The sequence below is a fragment of the Myxine glutinosa genome, chromosome 8, assembly GCF_964187855.1.
Source record: "Myxine glutinosa chromosome 8, kmMyxGlut1.1, whole genome shotgun sequence".
NCBI classification, from domain to species: domain Eukaryota; kingdom Metazoa; phylum Chordata; class Myxini; order Myxiniformes; family Myxinidae; genus Myxine; species Myxine glutinosa.
The window spans coordinates 102,582,887-102,607,581 of record NC_136268.1 but is presented as its reverse complement, the minus strand read 5'-3'; the positions used below and the strand labels follow the sequence as shown (position 1 = coordinate 102,607,581).

The following is a 24,695-nucleotide window of genomic DNA, read 5'->3' as shown; positions in this document are numbered from 1 at the left end:
CCTTTTCCCCAATGAAATTGGCATGGCATACATTCACGGATTTTCATCGACATTCATGGGATTTGCCTCGCCATTTCTGGGATCATCGCCAGCATTCGTGGGATTTGCCTCACCTTTCGTGGATTTTGCCTCTCCATTCATGGTTTGGTCCTCTATTCGTGGATTTTTGTGACTCGGGAACCTATCCCCCCTTTTTCCATTGAAACAACGTCCCGCTATTCGCGGTTTCGCAATTCGCGACATTTTCCAGGAACGTATCCCCCGCGAATTGTGGGGTCCCATGGTAATATATGTTTCAAACAGCAGACACCTGTTCAACGTGGTGGGCAGCCGTCAAAATTACCTTCCTTGGTCGGATTGCTACCGTATATGATTGGTCTTTGTTTCATGAGGGGCATGAAATATTATCAATCACTGTAATTACCTGCACCACTTAAGGTGGACAGAGGGTATGTTTTCACTCCTGTCTGTATGTGAGCAGGATATCTCAAAAAGTAGTGGATGGATTTGGACGAAATTTGGTGGACAAATTGTATTTGAGACAAGGACGAATTGGTTAGATTTTGGTGAAGATCCAAATCCTATAATTTTCTTAAAATGATTCTTCACCACTGAGAGATGAAGCCAAAAACGATATACAGTATAGCATGATATCTCACAAAGTTGTGGACGACTTATGCTAAAACGACGTGGATGATTTGGGTAGATGACAAGAACAAGCCACTTAGATTTTTATTCAGGCTTGAATTTGGATCCGGCTCATCAGTGGGACACAAAACGTAAACTGTTCAGCCTGGCGGAGGTATGGTCTCCACCGAGTGCCACTCTAATTTGTTCTGTTTGTATTTTCATATCAATATTCAGACAAATATATGCAGTTTATATTGATTTATAAAAACCCACTGTCCAGTTTCAGTTGATCTTTCTTTCGCAATCAATCTTTCGAGCAACCAACCATCTCTTCCTTCTATTTGACTTCCTGACAATATAATTGGCAGGACAAGATACAGTCTTGTAATCAATCTTTTTTTGCAAGAATGGCTAAGAGGCCAACGCAACCACATTGAGCCAGAAAAAATATCGGTCGTATCATTTCCTGCCCAGTCGGTGTGGGTAATAAATCGGAAAGCTTTCTAAATGTGACCCGTTCGTTTTGGTCAAATATAATTGCCAGGACAATATACACCAATTACAATGCTGTAATTATTTTGAAGGAATTGCTCAGGCTAGTACATAACTGTATTGGGCCAGGAAAAGTACAATATTGGTGGGTAACATTTCCTGACCAATCGGCAATTTGGACCGTTCATTCATTGACACCCGTAAAGAGATCACATGTATAGTACTGTTGCGGATATGAGATTGGCCTCCATCCATATCCGCTTGTAAATATTCCCCTATTTCCTCCATACTTCCCAACTATCCCCAATCCCCCATTCCCTAGTCCCATTTTCTGTAAACAACACTCTGTAGACCCGACCTTCCCCTATTTCCCCCATTAAATGTCGCATCCAGGTCCACCGCATCTCACGTAGACAACTATAGGACATCTTGCTAGTTATTCTTAGTCTATGTCAGTTAAGAACTCGTTTCCATTAATTCTGACTCTTCGTTGCACCAGAATGTGATTGTATGGCACCGTTAGGAAGTTTAGGACCTCCCAATACCTCCCCGCAGCTCTTCCTCACGGTTCAGCAACAACAACAACAGCAACAACAACGGCGGCGGCGCGGGGAGTGCGCGTCCTCACTCCGGCTTGGTTAGCCGCCATTGAGCATGTGCTCGACGGGGTTACCACATAGGGGCTCGCTGTCAGCTCCTCGTCAAGGGCGGAGCCCGGTAACCCCCCGCACCCAATAGAAGCGGCGGACCGATCCCATCTGGGGCGGAGCTAACGAGCCGAGGGCGTGTCACTCCCCGCTGAGCATGCGCAGGAAGAGGGAGGTGACGTCAGATGCGCGCTGGACTTGAAGGAAGAGAGACGCCACCTCTGAGCGCTGCAATACCTCCCCGCATCTCTGGACTGGACCGTGTTTGATTCTGCCCCTGAGCCAAGGTGCACCTTGTGCTATCGACTGCCTGTCCTTCCTTGCCATCAATCCCTGTGTAAGTCAGTCTTGTTCCGTTTGTCTGTGGTCTGTCTGGGATAGATAAGATTGTGTCTAAGTGCCTATCTCTTCTGTGCTTTACCTCTTGCCTTGTAATCTACTCCTTTTCTCCCCCACTAATTATATCCTCCTCCGGAGGTCTTGAGAACTGTACCCCTTGTGTCATTTCATTTATCCCAGCCGTTGTGTCCTTTCCATCATTGATTTAGCGTAGCGCGATTCGGCCAACGTTCGAGTGGAATCGGGTGAGTTGGGGGTAATCGGGTAAACTGTGCGAACACGGCGGCCATTCCGCTCGGTCAAGCAACATCTTAAGTTGTGTCCGTAACAATTGGTGTCAGGAGTGGGATCGGACCCGAAGCGCGCTTCACGCGCTCGAAATTATTAACGGTGAAATTTGTTTTGTTTTAAAATAAAAACCCGAATTTTGAAAGTCGCGCTATGGCAGATCAAGACGGCTGGGTTCCGGTAGAGGAAAGTGAGGCAGGGTCGATCCAGGACCAAATTGAGGGACATGAGGAGAGCGAAGCAGTGAGGGCGGCAGGTGCGCAAAATGGCGCCTCGCACATGGCCACGGCGACCGCGACCGTAGCAGCGCCGTTGGTGGATTCGAACCTTTTTTTCCTGCAAATGAGGGCCCTTATGGGACAAATGGGAGACCAAATTGGAGGTTTGAAAAACAGTATAGAGGCTCAGAGTGAGCAAATGGGGGTAATGGGGTCCAATAGCGAGAAATTGAGGGAGGACATGGGGGCCAATAGCCAACGGTTAGAACAAAGGATGGGGGCCCAGATCGGACGGTTAGGGAGTAGAATAGAGGGATTAGACAATAGATTAGGGGAAATACAGGAGGGGTTAATGGGGGTAGAAAACAGAATGGCCGTTCAGGAGAATCGAATGGAAGGGATGGAAGGGATGAAAAAGGGGTTAGAGGGGTTAGAAAACAGCATGGAAGGCAAATTGAGGGACATGAGGGACATGAGGGACCAAGCGGAAAGGGAAGTTAAACAAATGGGGCAGCAGATAGAGGGGGTCAGAATGGGGGTAGAAACTAAATTGGATGCTCACAGGGAGGAAATGGAGCAGATGAGGGTGGCATCTGGGCAGGAGATGCAAGTGATGGGAGAGGAGATCAGAAGAGGTGTGAGTGAGGAGGTCGGAGGAGTGCGCGAGGAGGTGAGGCACTGTAAGGAGCGCATGGAGAAGGAGGTGAGAAAGGGGACTGTAAAATTGCAAGGTGGTATAGAGGAGTTGACGCTGGGAGTAGAACAACTGACAGTGGGACAAAAGGAGTTGGGGGACCAGGTAAAGAAGAACACAGCGGTAATAGAGGGTTTAAAATCGACACAGAAGGAGATGAAAAAGGACGTAGGGGTAATTAAAAAAGAGTGTCAGACGGTACATGAGGACCTGACGAGGAAAATGAACAAAGTGGTAGAGGTGATGGAGGTTAAAGAGCGGGAGGTGCGGGAGCACATAGAAAAAAATAAGGTGGAGTTAGAGGAAGAACTTAAGGGGGCGCACGAGGAGATGAAGGAGGTGAAGCAGAAATTAGAAGAAGTGGAAGAAGGGGTGAGCGAAATTAAGAAGCGACGGAGAGAGGATAAGAAAGAGATAAAGGAGGAAGTAAAAGAATTGGTCCAAAGTCTGTGTTCGGATCGTGATGATGTGCTCATTAACCGGATGAGGGATTCGCAGGTGATGGAGCAGAAGCGAAGAGAAAGAGGACCCGGTGTAAGTGGTGACCAATATGGTCGTGCGTATGATGCGCCAGGTGATTTAAGAAGCTTGGGGGTCGAGATGGACCCGGATGTTCGTGAGAGGCCAAGAGTGAGGTGTATGGCTGGTCCGGAGGGTATGGAACGAGGGTGCGAGCGAGAGGGTCCGGTGATGGGAGAGGTGCGAGGTGTGAGTGAGCAAGGTTGTGGTGGTATGGAATGGGTAGCGGGTTGCGGAAGTGTGACCCATGCATCGACACCAACAGGGGTAGTTTTTAGAGGGACAGGGGAGGCACGAGAGCCCCTTGGGGGTAATGTACTGTGGGGGCCCGGCGGCCGGTTCGGCCCCGCACTGACCCCGCAAGGAGCGACGCACGGGGTCCGGCAGGCGGGCAACGACTCACATACGAGGTGGTCCCACAAGGTCCCACTCGCGCCGTATGACGGTGGGTAAGGGTGGCATCCCTGCCACCCTTCCCATGATGGGGCAAATGCGCAATAGTTTATGGGGTTGATGGCAGTGAAAACTTGCCCGGGTGGGTTAGGATATATTGTGTGTAGGGATCTAGCGAAGATGACATTAGGTAACGTTAAGGTTTAGATAGTGACTGATACCTGTAGTGGGGACGCAGGTAGATTAGAGTGGATGATAATGACGAGGGAGCGCAATAGTTTAAAGGGACGACTGGGAAGCGCAAGTTTCAGAGGGGAGTAGTTAGATGAGATGATGCTGTGTGAGAACTGGACAGGTGTGTGGAGCAGTGTATGAGTAGTGAGTGTTGTGGATCAGCGCGAATGCGCTTGGGGGAGAGAAGGGTGCAGGCGGCACCAAGTATGAGTGCACAGGTGTGCAACAACAGGTATGGAGAATGGTTGTGTGAAATACATGGAGTGTGGAATATATGGAGCAGAGAATGAGTGGTGTGGAGAGAGTTGGAGTAAGTGGTACGGAGTGGTGTGCATGGTGCGAAGGTGTGGATGGGGGAAGAGTGGACCCCTTTCACGAGTACCCGGGGCGGGTAGTGTAAGTGTTAGGTAGAGGGTATAGGTAAATTGTGGTTGGATATTGGCATTTGTGGTGCGGTTGCAGAATGGTATTGTGGATGGGTGCATTAGTGTTGTGGAAATGGCTGGGCGTGTAGCCTGTTAGTGTGTGTAGTTGGTTTGGGCACTCCACCACTGTGAGGATGTCGGCCAGGTGAGGCCGCAGGTGGGCTCTGGGAGCCGTTAGTGTCAGTGGGTGCCTGAGGATCCCGGGTGTGGATCGGGCAGCCCGTGCCAGAGAGGGCACTGAGGGGGTGAGAGTGCGAGAGGGCCTTCCCCAGTTAGTTAGGTTAGGGTGAGGAGCAGGTAAGCTCGGGTGGCAACTACAGTGGTGGAGGTGTGCAGGTGGGTAGACCTGCTGGGAGAGCTACACGTCACAGCCCAGAAATTGTGCGAGGGCACCGGGAGATGAATCGGGGGAGTGAGACCCCAAATTGAGAAGCACCACAGTTGGTCAATGGGAATTGGTTTTTAGAACCCATAGTGTAAGATGGCCAATGGATTGGCAGGGAAAGACCCCGGGTAATGTAAAGTTGTTAAAGTCATTTAGGAAATAGTTAGGATTGATGAACCTGTCGCACCATACGCAGCCACTTACCTGAGGTGATGATGATGACTCCACACCTGTGTTCCTTTGTTCTGTGTTGCAGGAAAGGAGAATTGCTGTGTGGATTTGTGAGACGCATCACGACGTGGATAAGACATTGGGGTGATTCCATCTCTCCCTCCTAAGGAGGGACTGATGATGAATTGGTGATGGCAAATTTTGATGTTGAATTGGAGATGGCAAATTTTGATGAGAGTTGGAAATGGCAAATTTGATTGGTTAGGAGGGAGAGAAGATGAATTTGGTTTATGGGAGGAACGGGGAAGACAGTAGGGACGTTTGTTGATGTGTAAAGTAGATGTTTATGGGTAGTGTTGTGTTTTGTGGATACAGTAAGGGGTAAGGGAGGGGCAATGTAGGTTACCTGGTGGGGGGGGGGGGGGTGTACGGTAGGAACGTACCTGTCTCACCTGGTTCCCATGTGCCCCTAGTGTGCATTACCTAATATTGCGTGCACTTTTGCGCCCGTACCACCTTACTCACTTGTTTTCTTTTGTCTCCCACCTCCGAGGATCTGGCTTTGGGGCAGAGAGAGAGGAGAGAGAGGTGCTGGCTCTGCAGTTGTGGGCCTGTACTTTCGCTGCTTGCTGCCTGGATCGATACACCATATGGACCGCAATTTTTGTGGCCGCCCACCATGGACCGCAGTTCTTTTGCGGGCAAGCACCACCCGTTGATGGACCTCTGGGTCAACGTGGCACCTATGCCATACAGGTGAACCACTTATAGTTGGCCCCCTGACGGCCACAATTTAGCAATGGACGTGGTTGGCGCCTTTCTTTATTTTTAAAGAAGCAAGAAGGCCAAGTGGGCTCCAAGGCAAGACCAGCGGCAGAACATCGGCCGGCTGCGACACCACCGGTGACTATGAACACTTTATTGGTGCACCGGATGGTGCTGACTGTGTGTATGGGGTGGTGCTTTTGGTGCTTGGACGGGGTGCTCTGCACATTATTAAAGGCCGTATGGCCACAGGGCACTCGTGGGTTGGTGTATCGATGCTGGCATGCGTGCTCTCTCTATGCATAACATCTGCATGTGTTCCTCAAAGAACAGGTCCTGGATCGTAGTGTAAATATCAGTCTTGTGTAAATAATGCTCCCTACCGGCTGTATGTTTAGTTTGCGAATGCTTTCCGCGATTCGGTTATCCTGTGGGTGTGTTTCTGTGAGGAGAAGGGTGCAACGTCGCAGGGGGACATATTTACTCATTTGTGAACATCTGTAAAACTGTCGCACTCAGGGTTGAGTTAATAGTAGAGGGAACTACATCTGAGTGCCACACTAAAGTAAGTAAAAATTTATCGGGTCGGGCCGCCCCGAGGTAGAGAAGGGTGCAATGTTGCGGATATGAGATTGGCCTCCATCCATATCCGCTTGTAAATATTCCCCTATTTCCTCCATACTTCCCAACTATCCCCAATCCCCCATTCCCTAGTCCCATTTTCTGTAAACAACACTCTGTAGACCCGACCTTCCCCTATTTCCCCCATTAAATGTCGCATCCAGGTCCACCGCATCTCACGTAGACAACTATAGGACATCTTGCTAGTTATTCTTAGTCTATGTCAGTTAAGAACTCGTTTCCATTAATTCTGACTCTTCGTTGCACCAGAATGTGATTGTATGGCACCGTTAGGAAGTTTAGGACCTCCCAATACCTCCCGCAGCTCTTCCTCACGGTTCAGCAACAACAACAACAGCAACAACAACGGCGGCGGCGCGGGGAGTGCGCGTCCTCACTCCGGCTTGGTTAGCCGCCATTGAGCATGTGCTCGACGGGGTTACCACGTAGGGGCTCGCTGTCAGCTCCTCGTCAAGGGCGGAGCCCGGTAACCCCCCGCACCCAATAGAAGCGGCGGACCGATCCCATCTGGGGCGGAGCTAACGAGCCGAGGGCGTGTCACTCCCCGCTGAGCATGCGCAGGAAGAGGGAGGTGACGTCAGATGCGCGCTGGACTTGAAGGAAGAGAGACGCCACCTCCGAGCGCTGCAATACCTCCCCGCATCTCTGGACTGGACCGTGTTTGATTCTGCCCCTGAGCCAAGGTGCACCTTGTGCTATCGACTGCCTGTCCTTCCTTGCCATCAATCCCTGTGTAAGTCAGTCTTGTTCCGTTTGTCTGTGGTCTGTCTGGGATAGATAAGATTGTGTCTAAGTGCCTATCTCTTCTGTGCTTTACCTCTTGCCTTGTAATCTACTCCTTTTCTCCCCCACTAATTATATCCTCCTCCGGAGGTCTTGAGAACTGTACCCCTTGTGTCATTTCATTTATCCCAGCCGTTGTGTCCTTTCCATCATTGATTTAGCATAGCGCGATTCGGCCAACGTTCGAGTGGAATCGGGTGAGTTGGGGGTAATTGGGTAAACTGTGCGAACACGGCGGCCATTCCGCTCGGTCAAGCAACATCTTAAGTCGTGTCCGTAACAGTACATACTGCACTGTACAATCCTGTATTTCAGGGCCAACATGCCACCATGTGAGATAAGTCCCCATCATGGTATCGGCATACCATGATTGTTGTCCGTGCTGCTGTTGTTATGCACACTCGCCTCTAAACTATCTATACTGTGTTTGAATTCCGACCCAGCTATAAACTGTCATCCAGATGTTTCACAGGCAGGGTGATTCATCAATGTGTGTGCTGTCACTCAGATGGAGGTTTAAGATCCCACGGTGTCCTTCACGAAGAGTAGGTGAGCTATCTAGGGCACCATAAACAAATCCCAAATTCCTGCCCTAACCTGGTCAGCCAGTTTGTGAAAGACTTGGGCCAAAAGCTCCCCCCGGCCAACACCACAATAATGTGGGAGTGAATGTGGCTGAAGAAGAAGAGCAGTAACAGCAATTCCTAATGTACCACAATAACTTTCAAAGGATGTTGTAAATTACACCAATTCCACAACACCATATCCAAAAGTATAATTTTCATGGCCTCAGCTGCGTCCACAAAAAAAATAACGCGCACACGTGCACTTTGCCCAATCACACAATTTGTTTTTTTTTTACCTTCTTTTGCCGGTTGATCCTGGATACGTACCCCATGACACTTTTCAAACCTTAGGGTTTCCGCAAGTCCTCCACAAGGTTTCTTTCTAATGTGGTGAAAAGACCGAGTAAATCACACAGGATTACTGCAACATCCAGGTTCAGGTACAGGATCTCATATGGCCATTCAATGAGGGTGTCCACAAATTGGACATTTCATCATGAACCACCCCCCAAAAATTTTTTTTGCACAGCCAAAGCTAAATGTATTCAACAACTCTTGCATATTGACGTCCATCATTATCATCATGCTACAATGGGTATGTATTTATGTATGTATGTATGTGTGCATGTATGTAGCAGAAACTCCAGGGATTGCATTTTTCATAGATTAAAACGAGTACGTGACTTTTTGGGAAACTTAAGGTAGAGTTGTAAAGATATATGTGCACACAAAATAATTTCAATTGAAACTAATTAAATAATGCAACTATTGTTATACAGGGTGTCTGAAAATGGATATCCTAAAAAGAACGTTGAATAGTTTTATCGTTCTTTGAAATAAAGTATTGACATAAATTTGATATGAATACATGTAATACACCTGTAAATTTGTTTGTTTATTTTTTTATGGTATTGTTTAGATATTCTCGAATTACTAAGAAACTTCTACATGTCGTCCATCATTCACTATAATCAATCTAATTCGGCGTTCAAATTCTGGGAAACATTTTCCGACACAGCTGGAGAGGTGGATAACACATCAACAATACGTTGAGGTGTTTAAGTTCTTCAAGGTCCCTTGGTTTGCTCGTGTAGACTTTACTTTTCAAAAAAAAAATCCAGAGATAAATATCTAAAGGTGTTAAGTCAGGTGAACAAGTGGGCCATTTTGGGTGAAATGTGGACGATTGTTTATTTAGACTTGTGAATTTTGTTTTAGACCTTATTAGGTTTCCTCTACATGGAATACCTACATGGAAGGCTAGACCAGTATAATTTTTACTGCCAAGTATGATGTCGTAGGCCACGTGGTATGGGCGCCATCTTGGAAAAACCTTCAATGCTTGCCCCAAGAAATCTCCAAAACGGATCAATGGAATTTTTTTTTGCATCATAGCTCATTCTAAAGAACTTTGCATTGAGACCAAAAATATATTAATTTAGGATATCAAAAGTCCTAACGCTATGATGTTAATTCGACAAATAGAACACTTGATCCCACAAATATGAAATTTTTTGTGCATGATCTAAGGAAAAATAAATTCAGAAATCATTTTTTTGACGTCATAGGTCACGTGGTTTAGCTGCCATATTGTTTTTCTTGAAAAACACTAAAAACCCTTCTTCTCCGAAACGGCTGAACAGATCGAGACCAAACTTTGCATGTATTGTTGTGGAAGAATTCAACCCCTCGGGTTGGTTGCATCATTTTATTGACCATGCACATGGAAGAGAGATAGGAAATAAATCCAGTGCCCTCTCAAAAGCATTGTCAGCACATCAGATCTTTATACGAAATACATGGCATACGTGTAATCTTTAGCAAGCGAATAGGAAATCGAGCACAACTTTGGACAACATTATCCATATATGGTAAGAAAGAAAGGCATAAAAGTACATGAAAGCAGAAAGGCATAACGCCCCCCCCCCCCCCCCCACCACCACAGTATGTTCGCATACCCATGACGAATCAAAAGTTCAGCGACCATGATGTCACAGGTCACATGGTTTAGGAGCTATGATGTTTTGAAGCAGAAACTTTAAAACCTATCTCCTCCCTCATTTTTTAACATATCAAGTGGAAACTTCACAAATACGTTCCCCGTGTCTGGAAGCTAAAATTGTCTTTTGGAATTTACGATAAGTCACATAGTTTGGCAGCCACAAATAATTGAACGAAAATCTTTTAAAACCTCCATCTTTTCAACTGCTACATTGATCGACGTGAAACTTTAAAGTAATGTAGCTGTCGTCAAGGGGAATAAGTGTTAAAAAATTCAACATGATTGGTTGTATGGTCTGGAAGCCAGAAGTCGTTATTGTTGGAAGAAGAACCTCTACATTATTATCTTGTCCAGCCATTTGACATTTCAGTGCATCTATGAATGATGTGCTGTTTGAAGTCAGTGGCATCCTCTCTATAAATTACTTATGTCTATTAATGATGTACTATTGGAATGTACCATTCTACCCTTTGGACTGCTAAGACCTATTAGACCTTTGAAGAACCTTTAAGTCCCCCAAGACCCTCAAGACCACTAAGACCCCAAAATACCCCAAAGATCCTTAAATACGATGAAGAACCAGAGGACCCCCAATGACTCATAACACCCCATTTACCCAAATACCGTGAGAACTCCAAAGACCCCAATGACCCAAAAGACCCTTAAATACAACAAAGACCCATATGACCTCAAGGACTCAAAACACCAAATGACCCAAAAGACCCAAAATACCCATCAAAAATTTTTTTTAAACATAATGTGTTACGCGTGTCCGATGAAAGTGGGGTTGTATCAAAACGGGGTTGTAACAAAGTGGAATTGTATCAAAACGGGGTTGTAACAAAACGGGATTGTATCAAAACGGGGTTGTATCAAAACGGGGTTGTATCAAAACGGGGTTGTATCAAAACGGGGTTGTATCAAAACGGGGTTGTATCAAAACGGTGTTGTATCAAAACGGGGTTGTATCAAAACGGTGTTGTATCAAAACGGGGTTGTATCAAAATGGGATTGTATCAAAACGGGGTTGTATCAAAACGGGGTTGTATCAAAACGGTGTTGTATCAAAACGGGGTTGTATCAAAACGGGGTTGTAACAAAACGGGATTGTATCAAAACGGGGTTGTATCAAAACGGTGTTGTATCAAAACGGGATTGTATCAAAACGGGGTTGTATCAAAACGGGGTTGTATCAAAACGGGGTTGTATCAAAACGGGATTGTATCAAAGTGGGATTGTATCAAAGTGGGGTTGTATCAAAACGGGGTTGTAACAAAACGGGATTGTATCAAAACGGGGTTGTATCAAAACGGGGTTGTATCAAAACGGGGTTGTATCAAAACGGGGTTGTATCAAAACGGGGTTGTATCAAAACGGGATTGTATCAAAACGGGGTTGTATCAAAACGGTGTTGTATCAAAACGGTGTAGTTTCAAAACGAGGTTGTATCAAAACGGGATTGTATCAAAACGGTGTTGTATCAAAACGGGATTGTATCAAAACGGTGTTGTATCAAAACGGGGTTGTAACAAAACGGGATTGTATCAAAGTGGGATTGTATCAAAGAGGGGTTATAACAAAACGGGATTGTATCAAAACGGGGTTGTAACAAAACGGGGTTGTATCAAAACGGTGTTGTATCAAAACGGGGTTGTATCAAAACGGGGTTGTAACAAAACGGGGTTGTAACAAAACGGGATTGTATCAAAGTGGGATTGTATCAAAGTGGGGTTGTAACAAAACGGGATTGTATCAAAACGGGGTTGTAACAAAACGGGGTTGTAACAAAACGGGATTGTATCAAAACGGGGTTGTATCAAAACGGGGTTGTATCAAAACGGGGTTGTATCAAAACGGTGTTGTATCAAAACGGGATTGTATCAAAACGGTGTAGTTTCAAAACGGGGTTGTATCAAAACGGGGTTGTATCAAAACGGGATTGTATCAAAACGGTGTTGTATCAAAACGGGATTGTATCAAAACGGTGTTGTATCAAAACGGGGTTGTATCAAAACGGGGTTGTATCAAAACGGGGTTGTAACAAAACGGGATTGTATCAAAGTGGGATTGTATCAAAGTGGGGTTGTAACAAAACGGGATTGTATCAAAACGGGGTTGTATCAAAGTGGGATTGTATCAAAGTGGGGTTGTAACAAAACGGGATTGTATCAAAACCGGGTTGTAACAAAGCGGGATTGTATCAAAACTGGGTTGTAACAAAGCGGGATTGTATCAAAACGGGGTTGTAACAAAACGGGATTGTATCAAAACGGGGTTGTAACAAAACGGGATTGTATCAAAATGGGGTTGTAACAAAGCGGGATTGTATCAAAACGGGGTTGTAACAAAACGGGATTGTATCAAAACGGGGTTGTAACAAAGCGGGATTGTATCAAAACGGGGTTGTAACAAAAACGGGATTGTATCAAAGTGGGAGGGCAGAGGAAACCAGTCACCACTGCCAGCAGTTATAAAATGGCAGTTCCAGTTTGTAATTGTAATTTATCTATAAGGCTGGTTAAAAAAAAATTCCTGTTTATCATCGCCGCCCGCCCCATAAAAGTCATCCGCCCCTAAAAAAATTTTTTTTTTTTTTGCTCGCGAAGTCAGTAAAATCCGTTTCGCTTAGTGGAACAGGTTCGAATTTTGTACGTGCTCGCGCACTGTCTGAGCCAAGTTACATGTGCTCGAACTTCGCCGATCTGCAGGAGACCAATGAGGCAAACATCTTCAATAATGCCTACGCCAAAGCCAATCTCACATGCAACGATGCGACAGAGAAGCCATACTACACGGCTGGCTATGAAGATGTGTGCTATTTCTGTGGCTGTGTTGAGGAGCTGAGTACCACAGATGAGTCATATCCTCTATGCAGTACCTGCAGTAAGAGTCGTACTGCCGAGAAGAGGCCCACTCGGAAGTTCAGGAAGTAGTTGGTATTCTGAAGGAGAAGCCAAATATCATCGGCAAACGGGAGAGCCTTACGTGATAATTATTGCTGTGGATTCCTCGTCAAAAATTAAACGAGCGCTGCACTACATGTAGTAGTAGGTGATGATACATACATGAATAAACGGCAACCAACATTCTCTTGGTGTTGAACTCTACTCAACATGTATGAGTGCTATAATAGCAGGAGCTGCTGATAGATAGATACATCTATGAGTGCTATAATAGCAGTAGCTGCTGATAGATAGATACATCTATGAGTGCTATAATAGCAGTAGCTGCTGATAGATAGATACATCTATGAGTGCTATAATAGCAGTAGCTGCTGATTGATACATCTATGAGTGCTATAATAGCAGTAGCTGCTCATAGATAGATACATCTATGAGTGCTATAATAGCAGTAGCTGCGGATATATAGATACATGTATGAGTGCTATAATAGCAGTAGCTGCTGATAGATAGATACATCTATGAGTGCTATAACAGCAGTAGCTGCTGATAGATAGATACATCTATGAGTGCTATAATAGCAGTAGCTGCTGATAGATAGATACATCTATGAGTGCTATAATAGCAGTAGCTGCTGATAGATAGATACATCTATGAGTGCTATAATAGCAGTAGCTGCTGATAGATAGATACATCTATGAGTGCTATAATAGCAGTAGCTGCTGATTGATACATCTATGAGTGCTATAATAGCAGTAGCTGCTCATAGATAGATACATCTATGAGTGCTATAATAGCAGGAGCTGCTGATATATAGATACATGTATGAGTGCTATAATAGCAGTAGCTGCTGATAGATAGATACATCTATGAGTGCTATAATAGCAGTAGCTGCTCATAGATAGATACATCTATGAGTGCTATAATAGCAGTAGCTGCTTAGAGATAGATACATCTATGAGTGCTATAATAGCAGTAGCTGCTTAGAGATAGATACATCTATGAGTGCTATAATAGCAGTAGCTGCTGATAGATAGATACATCTATGAGTGCTATAATAGCAGTAGCTGCTTAGAGATAGATACATCTATGAGTGCTATAATAGCAGTAGCTGCTTAGAGATAGATACATCTATGAGTGCTATAATAGCAGTAGCTGCTGATAGATAGATACATCTATGAGTGCTATAATAGCAGTAGCTGCTGATATATAGATACATCTATGAGTGCTATAATAGCAGTAGCTGCTGATAGATAGATACATCTATGAGTGCTATAATAGCAGTAGCTGCTGATAGATAGATACATCTATGAGTGCTATAATAGCAGTAGCTGCTGATATATAGATACATCTATGAGTGCTATAATAGCAGTAGCTGCTGATATATAGATACATCTATGAGTGCTATAATAGCAGTAGCTGCTTAGAGATAGATACATGTATGAGTGCTATAATAGCAGTAGCTGCTTAGAGATAGATACATCTATGAGTGCTATAATAGCAGTAGCTGCTGATAGATAGATACATCTATGAGTGCTATAATAGCAGTAGCTGCTGATAGATAGATACATCTATGAGTGCTATAATAGCAGTAGCTGCTGATATCTATCTATAATTCCAGCAATGTCTGTGTGTGTGTGTGTGTGTGTGTGTGTGTGTGTGTGTGTGTGTGTGTGTGACCGCTGTTTCTCGACAACCACGGGTCCGATATACTTGAAACTTGCCAGGTATATTGCTGGGGACCCGAGGATGTGCCTTTTAAAGGTTTGAAATTAATCGCAGAAGTAGTTACCGAACTATGTCCAAAAAACGATTCAACCAATCAGAGAGCAGCGAGCTATCACGTGTGCCGAACGTGGCGAACACACTCTGCCTCGGATGGCACATTTGAGAGCGTATTCATTTATTTCCCGTCGGCAAACTATGTTGGCGTTAAACTATGTTTTAAAACGAATTAAAACGAATTTGCGATTCTTTCGCTTTCCTGCGATATGCGACCTTCCGGAGCTCCTGTGAGAGCGTGCGCCATTACGGATAGTACGGGTACGTGCATGCCATATGTTGGCGTTAAACTATGTTTTAAAACTAATTACAACCATTTCATGTAAATAGAGGGGGAGGGGGGGGATTGTCACTGTACTCGCAAGCCGTTCGCCGTTCGCTTTGGCGTTGCGAATGGACCAAAACATTTCATGGACCAAACCATTTCATGTAAAGCGTTCGCCGTTCGCTTTGGCGTTGCGAATGGACCAAAACATTTCATGGACCAAACCATTTCATGTAAATAGAGGGGGGGGGGGGATATAATTTTAGATATATATATAGTACGGGCATGCCCTAGTCTATCTATAATTCCATTAATCTCTGTGTGTATGTGTGTATGTGTGTTTGTATGTTTGTCTGTGACCGCTGTTTCTCGACAACCACGGGTCCGATATACTTTAAACTTGCCAGGTATATTGCTGGGGACCCGAGGATGTGCCTTTTCAAGGTTTGAAATTAATCGGACAAGTACTTACCGAGCTATGGCGATTTAGCCGTTCGCCGTTCGCTTTGGCGTTGCGAATGGACCAAACCATTGCATGTAAATAGAGGGGGGGGGTTCTGTGGTCGTTGCGAATGGACCAAACCATTCATGTAAATAGAGGGGGGGGAGTTCTGTGGTCGTTACTGCCACGTGGTTTCAAAGTTTTTTTTTGTTGTTGTTGTTTGCACGCATGTTTTTTTGCACCCACGTACGGGCACGCCCTAGGATGTTTACACACACACACCCCTACACAAATTTTTTTTTTTTTTTTTTTTTGGCAAGGAACGGGCACCCACGTACGGGCACGTCCTTGCTTATATATAGTACGGGCATGCCCTAGTATAGATACATCTATGAGTGCTATAATAGCAGTAGCTGTTGATAGATAGATGTATAAACGCGAATCAGACATTCTTTAGATGTGGTTAATGTCCTCTTCCATGTCTGCCAAACTGCTCAATATGCATGTTCCATGAAGTGATATATGCATGTTCCATATCACCATGAAGTGATATTTCGTGGCGAGGAATTCTAGTCAAATATGTATGAATGCTTTGGCAATAGCTGCTGATAGATATATGTATGGCAACCGGACATTATTCTTAAAAGCCGAAGTTTTGATCTACCATTGTTATATGTGTCAGCAAATATTAAAAGTAAACAGAACTCAATGTGACATGGGTTTCTTTATTTTCTTTATTTGAATCGTATCAGTGCGTACATACGAAGGTTTACTAGTTTAGAAATCATAACATGATTCATCATGTATGTCCGATCAAGTATATTTAAGAAAAAAACATATTGTGCGTTGAATAATCCATTAAAATTTCACTTTGAAAAAAAAAGTGATGATAAACAGGAATTTTTTTTTAACCAGCCTAATGTTTTTGTCGTTCATTTTAATATTTTTGTGCTTTATTCCTGTGTTATAGCGTGTTTATCAATTTTTGTTGCCTTCAAAAGGTTTTTGATCACCCTGTGCTCTCAATTTATTGGATAAAACCATTAATTTGGTAAATTACTTTCATGTAAATTACTTTACAACTCTTTCATCGGTCCTCCTCGGCCAATCCAATGGTTTGATTTTAAAAATAACAATTCGAGCAAAGTGAGGTGGTGCTCCATCTTGTTTAAAGACAGCTTTTTGTAACAAGTCTGGATTTTGTTGAAGTTGCGGCATAAAGAACTCTCGTCGCATGTTGAAGTATGAAATGCTGGTGACAACGTCTGCGTGCGTTCATCAAGGAAAGTGTCCATAAATGTGAGAAGCGGACATGGCACACCAGAAGTTTACTTCAGGCGAATACCTTTCGTGTTCTTCGGATAACTTCAGGAAGACCTTCATACGTCTGTTTACGTGTAACTGTAACTGAAAACAACCATGTACAAAACAAACAACAACCATAACAAAACAACCATGGTATGGAACGAAGTGTCAGTGGGGCAGAGCAGACTTCAAAGAGCCAACATGGCACTGACGTACGGTAACGTACAACAAACGAAAAACCGTTTATGCAATGACAAAGTCGAAAAACACGAACAGAAAACATAATCATGAAGCCTTGACACGACAGCAATCAATTTAAATCGGATCTCACCACGTGCTTTATCCGCTTGAAAGAAGATTCGCTTCCGGACATCCGTTTCCGATGGCCTTTTTGTTAGGCTTATGGTTTACATAATGACTGTAAACCTAATAGAAGCACAATTTTGATATTAACATAAGACGTTAGGTGTAGTGTGCAGTTTGAGAAGGAAAAATAGAGCGAGGGGGAAAATACCAGCTTCGCTGAAAGTATGTTACTATACATCCTAACTGTAATTAGGCTCAAGTGAATGAAAGAGAGAGGATTACCCGATAATTTTGTATGGTGAGTAAAAGTTGTATATGGTAGTCCCCGAAAAGAAATAAACTCTCAGAAAATGGCGATTATATTTCTGTGCAGAATTCATTACCACCTTTTGCACAGCGAGAATGAATAAGGAGGAACTCAAACCGAAAGAATGAAACAACGACAATTTTCATCGTCCAAGTGAAAGGAAAATCATAATTACATTAAAAACAACTAAATAACGTAGTTGCAAAGCAACTACAGTAATACAGTGTTTTCGAGAGAGTGATTTATAAAAAATAAAAAAAAAGAAGGAAAGGCGACAGAACGAATGATTAAAAAAAAAATCTGGCGATTGACGGATTGAGCGAAAGCTGTGATCTCTGTGGAGTTTTACGGGGACCCACATTGGGTAAGCTTCGTTATTTTGCATTTTCCTATATTTACCCAATGGGAGAAGAACATTCGAATAAGATTAAGAACGAGTATTGTTTAATACTAATGTACTATAACATAAGATTAAGAGCGGGTATTGTAGAAACTATAACGTACAATACGAGCGGGTATTGTAAGTGGGTATTGTACAATGTACAATAAGAGCGGGTATTGTATTGTAATTGTATAATGTACAATAGGAACGGGTATTAAGCGGGTATTGTATAATGTACAATAGGAGCGGGTATTGTATAATGTAAAATAGGAACATGTGCAGTATTGTATAATGTACAACAGGAACATGTGCAGTATTGTATAATGTACAACAGGAACATGTGCAGTATTGTATAATGTACAACAGGAACATGTGCAGTATTGTATAATGTACAACAGGAACATGTGCAGTATTGTATAATGTACAACAGGAACATGTGCAGTATTGTATAATGTACAACAGGAACATGTGCAGTATTGTATAATGTACAACAGGAACATGTGCACTGTGCAGTATTGTATAATGTACAAGAGGAACATGTGCAGTATTGTATAATGTACAAGAGGAACATGTGCAGTATGTATAATGTACAATAGGAACATGTGCAGTATTGTATAATGTACAACAGGAACATGTGCAGTATTGTATAATGTACAACAGGAACATGTGCAGTATTGTATAATGTACAACAGGAACATGTGCAGTATTGTATAATGTACAACAGGAACATGTGCAGTATTGTATAATGGACAACAGGAACATGTGCACTGTGCAGTATTGTATAATGTACAAGAGGAACATGTGCAGTATTGTATAATGTACAACAGGAACATGTGCAGTATTGTATAATGTACAACAGGAACATGTGCAGTATTGTATAATGTACAACAGGAACATGTGCAGTATTGTATAATGTACAACAGGAACATGTGCAGTATTGTATAATGTACAAGAGGGAAAAAGTGCAGTATTGTATAATGTACAAGAGGAACATGTGCAGTATTGTATAATGTACAAGAGGAGCATGTGCAGTATTGTATAATGTACAAGAGGAGCATGTGCAGTATTGTATAATTTACAAGAGGAACATGTGCAGTATTGTATAATGTACAAGAGGAACATGTGCAGTTTTATAATGTACAATAGAAACATGTGCAGTATTGTATAATCTACCATATAAAATACAATGTCAGTTTGTGTGTTTGTACAGATGTCTGTCCCCCCTCAATCCCTCATAAGGGTAGGTTTTTAAAGGCCAACCTTTTAACACGAATGTGTGTTCACTACGGTCTATTTATTTTTGAGGATAAAACCAAACTCGAAAAAGATTTTCCATAAAGGAGTAATTATGTCTCTTCTATTGGAATTGTAGACGGTGGCTTGCAAACCGAGCCTTAAGGTACAGTAGCTTTTAATAAAAATAGCAATAAATACTAGTTGCAGGGAGGTGAAGTTCGCTGCATGTGATGTGCAACTCACACAGTGTAAAACGATTGTTCATTTGCATGTCTAATTAATGAAGAAGCTAGAAGCACACCTGACAATAGGCGAGGATTCAGACTTTGGCACGCTCACGAGGATGCACCATCGAATAAACTGTTCCAACCCATCATTTTTGACAGGCTTTTTACTTGTCATATAAACACACTACATGACCAAAAGTATGCGCGGACACCCCTTGTAATTCGTGGATTCGGCTGTTTCAGCTACACCCTTTGCTGACAGGTATATATAATCAAGCGCACAGCCATGCAATCTCCATAGACAAACATTGGCAGTAGAATGGGCTGTACTGAAGAGCTCAGTGACTTTCAACGTGGCACTGTCACAGGATGCAACCTTTCCAACAAGTCAGTCCATCAAGTTTCTGCCCTGCTAGAGCTACCCCGGTCAACTGCAAGTGCTGTTATTGTGAGGTGGACACGTCTAGGAGCAACAACAGCTCAGCGGTGAAGTGGTCGGCCACACAAGCTCACAGAATGGGACAGCCGAGCGCTGAAGTGCCTAGCACGTAAAAATCATCTGTCCCTGGTTGCAACACTCTCTACCGAGTTCCAAACCACCTCTGGAAGCAACGTCAGCAGAACAACTGTTCATCGGGAGCTTCATGAAATGGGTTTCCATGGCCGAGCAGCCACACACAAGCCTAAGATCACCATGCGCAATTTCAAGCGTCGGCTGGAGTGGTGTAAAGCTTGCCGCCATTGGACGCTGGAACAGTAGAAACGCATTCCCTGGAGTGATGAATCGCACTTCACCATCTGGCAGCGCTCACGCGGATGCACCATCACGAGGATGAAGGAGAGACAGACAAATCTGGGTTTGGTGGATGCCAGAAGAACGCTACCTGCCCAAATGCATAGTGCCAACTGTAAAGTTTGGTGGAGGAAGAATAATGGTCTGGGGCTGTTTTTCATGGTTCGGGTTAGGCCCCTTGATTCCACTGAAGGGAAATTTTAACGCTACAGCACACAATGACATTCTAGACGATTTTGTGCTTCCAACTTTGTGGCAACAGTTTGGGGAAGGCCCTTTGCTGTTTCAGCATGGCAATGCCCCCTTGCACAAAGCGAGGTCCTAATCTCAACCCCATCAAACACGTTTGGGATGAATTGGAACGCCGACTGCGAGCCAGTCCTAATCGCCCAACATCATTGCTCGGCCTCACTAAGGCTCTTGTGGCTGAATGGAAGCAAATCTGCGCAGCAATGTTCCAACATATAGTGGAATGGCCCATAAACCTTCCCAGAAGAGTGGAGGCTGTTATAGCAGCAAAGGGGGGGACCAACTCGATATTAATGCCCATGATTTTGGAATGAGATGTTTGATGTTCGGGTGTCCGCAGACTTTTGGTCATGTAGTGTATATATAATTTATACAAATATATATATATATACGTAGTGTGTTCAAAAAGTATCCGACCTTTATTTTTCGTGCGTAAAAAAAAAGAAGCTAGGGAGGCGTTGATTGGTGCACGTATGTAGGCGATCCTAATGCACACGCGTGAATTTTTTCACACCTGCAGAAGCTGTCATTCAACGGCAGACCGCCGATGAGTGAGGAAATGTAAGTGAGCGCCGTCGGATTTTCGTTTTTGACAAAATGACGGAAAAACTTGAACAACGCGACTGCATCAAATGTTGTTTCATCAAACTTGCATCAAAACTGCAACTTGGTTTCTGGGTCGTACCCATAAACCCAGGACTCATCGCCAGTGATCACTGTGTTGAGGAAGCTGGGATCGCTGTTCACAGTCTCCAGCATGTCCTGTGCGATCTCCAAACGGAGTTGCTTCTGCTCAATCGTTAGCAGCTTTGGTACGAACTTTGCTGAGATTCTCCTGAAGCCCAAATCCTCCTTCATAATGGAATGAACGGTGTTGAATCTTGCGGATCGTTTCCACTTGGGAATCGCCAAGCTTTACACAAAATTTGATGCAGTAGCGTTGTTCAAGTTTTTCCGTCATTTTGTCAAAAACGAAAATCCGACGGCGCTCACTTATATTTCCTCACTCATCGGCGGTCTGCCGTCGAATGACAGCTTCTGCAGGTGTGAAAAAATTCACGCGTGTGCATTAGGATCGCCTACATACGTGCACCAATCAACGCATCCCTAGCTTCTTTTTTTTTACGCACGAAAAATAAAGGTCGGATACTTTTTGAACACAGTAGTATATTGTCGCGTTCCCGGGGTGAACACGCCTGGGGACGGATTAGCTGATTGATCTTTACACTCCGATGCGTTCAATTCAACTATTGCGGAGTTAATACGTGCGGGGGATGAGGCAGCGAAGGGTAACGAAGCTCTTATCTTCACGGACCCCACTGGACATCTTCAAACCTGGATAATCAACTCAAACCCGACACAGAATTAAAATGTACAAATAAACAGGTTTAATAAAAATAATGCCAGGTAACAAAGAATGCATGGTAAAATATTCCTAAGTTGAGGATCCTCACACTAGCCCCATGCAGGAATTTACTTCCTGTTTCTTAAATTGTTAGATGAGTTCATCTTCAATGCACTTTCACATACTTACATACACATACATACATTCACATCCGGGGTCTGCCTAGCTGGCATGTAAGACATCGGCCATTATAAAGATCGCAGTGTTAGTGTGAGAAATCTCTGAGGATATCCCGGAGACTCAATAGATCAGTGGGCAGTCACCGCGTAAGTGATGAGGTTCCTGAGTTTGAGTCCTGGGTTGAGTCAGAATTTTTTTACACGAGCCCCACGCAGGAATTTTCTTCCTGTTTCTTAAATTATATATGTATATATATATTGTCGCGTTCCCGGGGTGAACACCCCTGGGGATGGATTAGCCGATCGAGCTTTACACTCCGATGCGTTCAATTCAACTATTGCGGAGCAAATCCGTGCAGGGGATGAGGCAGCGAAGGGTAACGAAGCTCTTATCTTCACGGACCCCACTGAACATCTTCGAACTTGGATAATCAACTCAAACCCGACACGGAATTAAAATGTACAAATAAACAGGTTTAATAAAAATAATGCCAGGGAACAAACAATGCACGGTAAAATATTCCTAAGTTGAGGATCCTCATACGGACTCAAATACACACAAGGGGAAAATAAATGAAAGTAATTATTGTGTCTGTGTGGTGCATTTGCCTGCCCTCGGTGGGTGGGCTCCGCTAGCGGTCCCCGCACCCTGGCGGCCATCAACGGCGAAACGAACAGGCCCACGCTCCTTCCTGCCCGGCCGCACCGAGCCCCGTCGTTCCGCTCAGTCCGCACACGGCACCAGTGCGACCGCCGCGAGCAAACACCAAGAAGGAGAGAGTTCGTCTGCCTTTTTTCCCAGCCCGGAACACCAGGACCGCCAGAAAGCACGATTTTGACCGCCAACGGTGATTGTCTGAACCAAGCGAGCCGCAAGGATGTCGACCGCTGTTGTTCACTCTTGGGACCAAGAACACGAACTGTGACCGCATGCGATAAAAGCCAGGGTCAAGAGGAAGATGCGCCTGCTCGTGATGAATGTCCCAGGTGTAAGAGAGATAATGAATGCCACTGCTCATGATGAAATCCCCACGCAAGATGAGGCTCTCTCTCTTCTTACAAGCTGATCCACTTAGCTTTGAACCCCGTTTTTCATAGTGTATATATTTCTGAAAAGGTCAGTTCAAAATTATTGAAATATTAACTTGAAAATGAAAAAAAAAAACCATCAGGTAAATTTGGTAGAATAAAAATATCCAAAAAACACCCTAATCATTCACTACTTGGCCAAATGCGAATAAAAACACAATGTGGTGAAATACATTGCAATAAAAATATGCCTGGTTTAATCGATCATTGAGGAAGCCAAATGGCGTAAATAATGTGATAATTTAAAAATGTAGGTGATTGGACAGATCATCGAATCACTTTCCGATGTATAGCAAAATACTTCTGATAGTGGTTAGTATTCGAGGGGTTATCAGTTTAGTAAGGGCATTTTATGAGATATTTCACAAATCTGTTAACTAAATTGTTACCAAAAAATTTCTTCACCAATATGTTTGTAAAGGTGTGTAATAACATGTGTTAAAATGTTGAAGTTCAACTCCCGTGGGAAACCCAGAAAAAAAGCTGTTGAATTCGGGTACCGAAAAATTATTTTCGAGAATTTTTATTTTTTTTAATCGGCCCTTAAGTAACTTATGAGGGGTCAAATAAGGGTTTTTCATGATTCTGAGTTGATTGTTAACATTTATATTTTCACTTTTACATTTACACACAAAGTAGCTTTTATTTCACATACATATATAATACTCAAGAGTTATTTCTCATTCACAATGTCAGAAGTTTCAACAGTCATTGTCTATGTCTTCTTCAGACTCAACAACATCATGACTGCAGTTTCTGCATGTAATGCCATTACAGACTCCACAGGCCGAGATGCACGTGACCCCATTCTTCTTGCAGCTGCATCGCCGGTTGCTGCAATCTCCATGACAATTACAGCTCATGAACTGCAATAGCTCCTCAGGAGCCGTGGGGTCCAGTGTTGGAACTGGCTCATACCCATGCACACCTATTGTCCATCCATAGTCACTGGGGTTCAGAGACATGCTCTGTAGAAGGATCCAGTCCCGGGTCTGCAGGTAGGCACGGAGTGAATGTTGTGCAGCTGCACCCTCTGATGGAGGTAGAGTCTCTGGTTTGTTCACTCCTGCCGCTGCCCAGAGTGTGTCACCTGGAGTGAGGAGTGGCTGATCATGAGCCAGGGAGGAGGAAAGCTCAGCGAGGGGGAGAAACATGATCGCGTTCGTTCCTATCTGTTTCCTGTTCGTAAATGGAATAATCTTTACTTCAGTTCCTCTCAGGATCTTAGCTTTGTCGAGTGCCTTCAACTTCACCCGGGGGAAAGCTGCTGTTGTCTGTGGATCTGGCAAAGGTGGTGCCGGAGAGGTGACTTCGATCCAACCCATTGAGTGAAAGGGAGTGTTTCCGTGAATAGAGACAATGTTTAAATCTATATTGTCTCCAACAAACTGAGTGACTGCATTGTTTGTTTCCCCAACCTCCATAAAGACCACCTGATCATTACTTGACAATTCACTTTCACTGGCTGGCACTTTGGCTGTCATCACTGATTGATCCTCAAGCGCAGCATCAACCGCAACCTCATCATTGATCTGTTCATCGGTTTCCTCCACAATGGTGTCAAGAGTGCCAGAAGTATCTGGAACATCATCTCCACTCCTACTATTAAGGAAGCAGTATTTGTAGTTTTGTGTCTCCGTGTAAGACTCAGTGTATCCCAGCCGGTGGAACTTGTTGAGCATCCATTTTGACCCA

The 24,695-nt window shown here is 43.9% G+C and overlaps 2 protein-coding genes across 7 annotated transcripts in view; one reads left to right on the top strand and one right to left on the bottom strand.

The window, feature by feature from the left end:
• LOC144893309 (uncharacterized) overlaps positions 1 to 17,356 on the bottom strand; it is a 54,819-nt gene extending 37,463 nt beyond the window's left edge. The window contains exons 1-3 of one of the 3 annotated variants that reach the window (XM_078783601.1): positions 16,928 to 16,990; positions 13,072 to 13,134; positions 8,488 to 8,573 (exon numbers count right to left, since the gene is read on the bottom strand). In XM_078783601.1, the coding sequence (XP_078639727.1) occupies positions 8,488 to 8,523 (36 nt within the window). In that variant the 5' untranslated portion in view covers positions 8,524 to 8,573; positions 13,072 to 13,134; positions 16,928 to 16,990. Of the gene's footprint in view, positions 1 to 8,487; positions 8,574 to 13,071; positions 13,135 to 16,927 lie in introns of all 3 variants that reach the window. The other 2 variants (XM_078783600.1, XM_078783602.1) reach the window with 2 other exon arrangements.
• A 429-nt stretch (positions 17,357 to 17,785) lies between these two features.
• The window catches only part of GLMN (glomulin, FKBP associated protein), a 119,018-nt gene continuing 112,108 nt past the window's right edge, over positions 17,786 to 24,695 (top strand). For 3 of the 4 annotated variants that reach the window (XR_010985568.2, XM_068124996.2, XM_068124997.2), the window contains exon 1: positions 17,804 to 17,864. The gene's annotated coding sequence lies outside the window, so the exon portion shown is untranslated. Of the gene's footprint in view, positions 17,865 to 24,695 lie in introns of all 4 variants that reach the window. The other variant, XM_068124995.2, reaches the window with a different exon arrangement.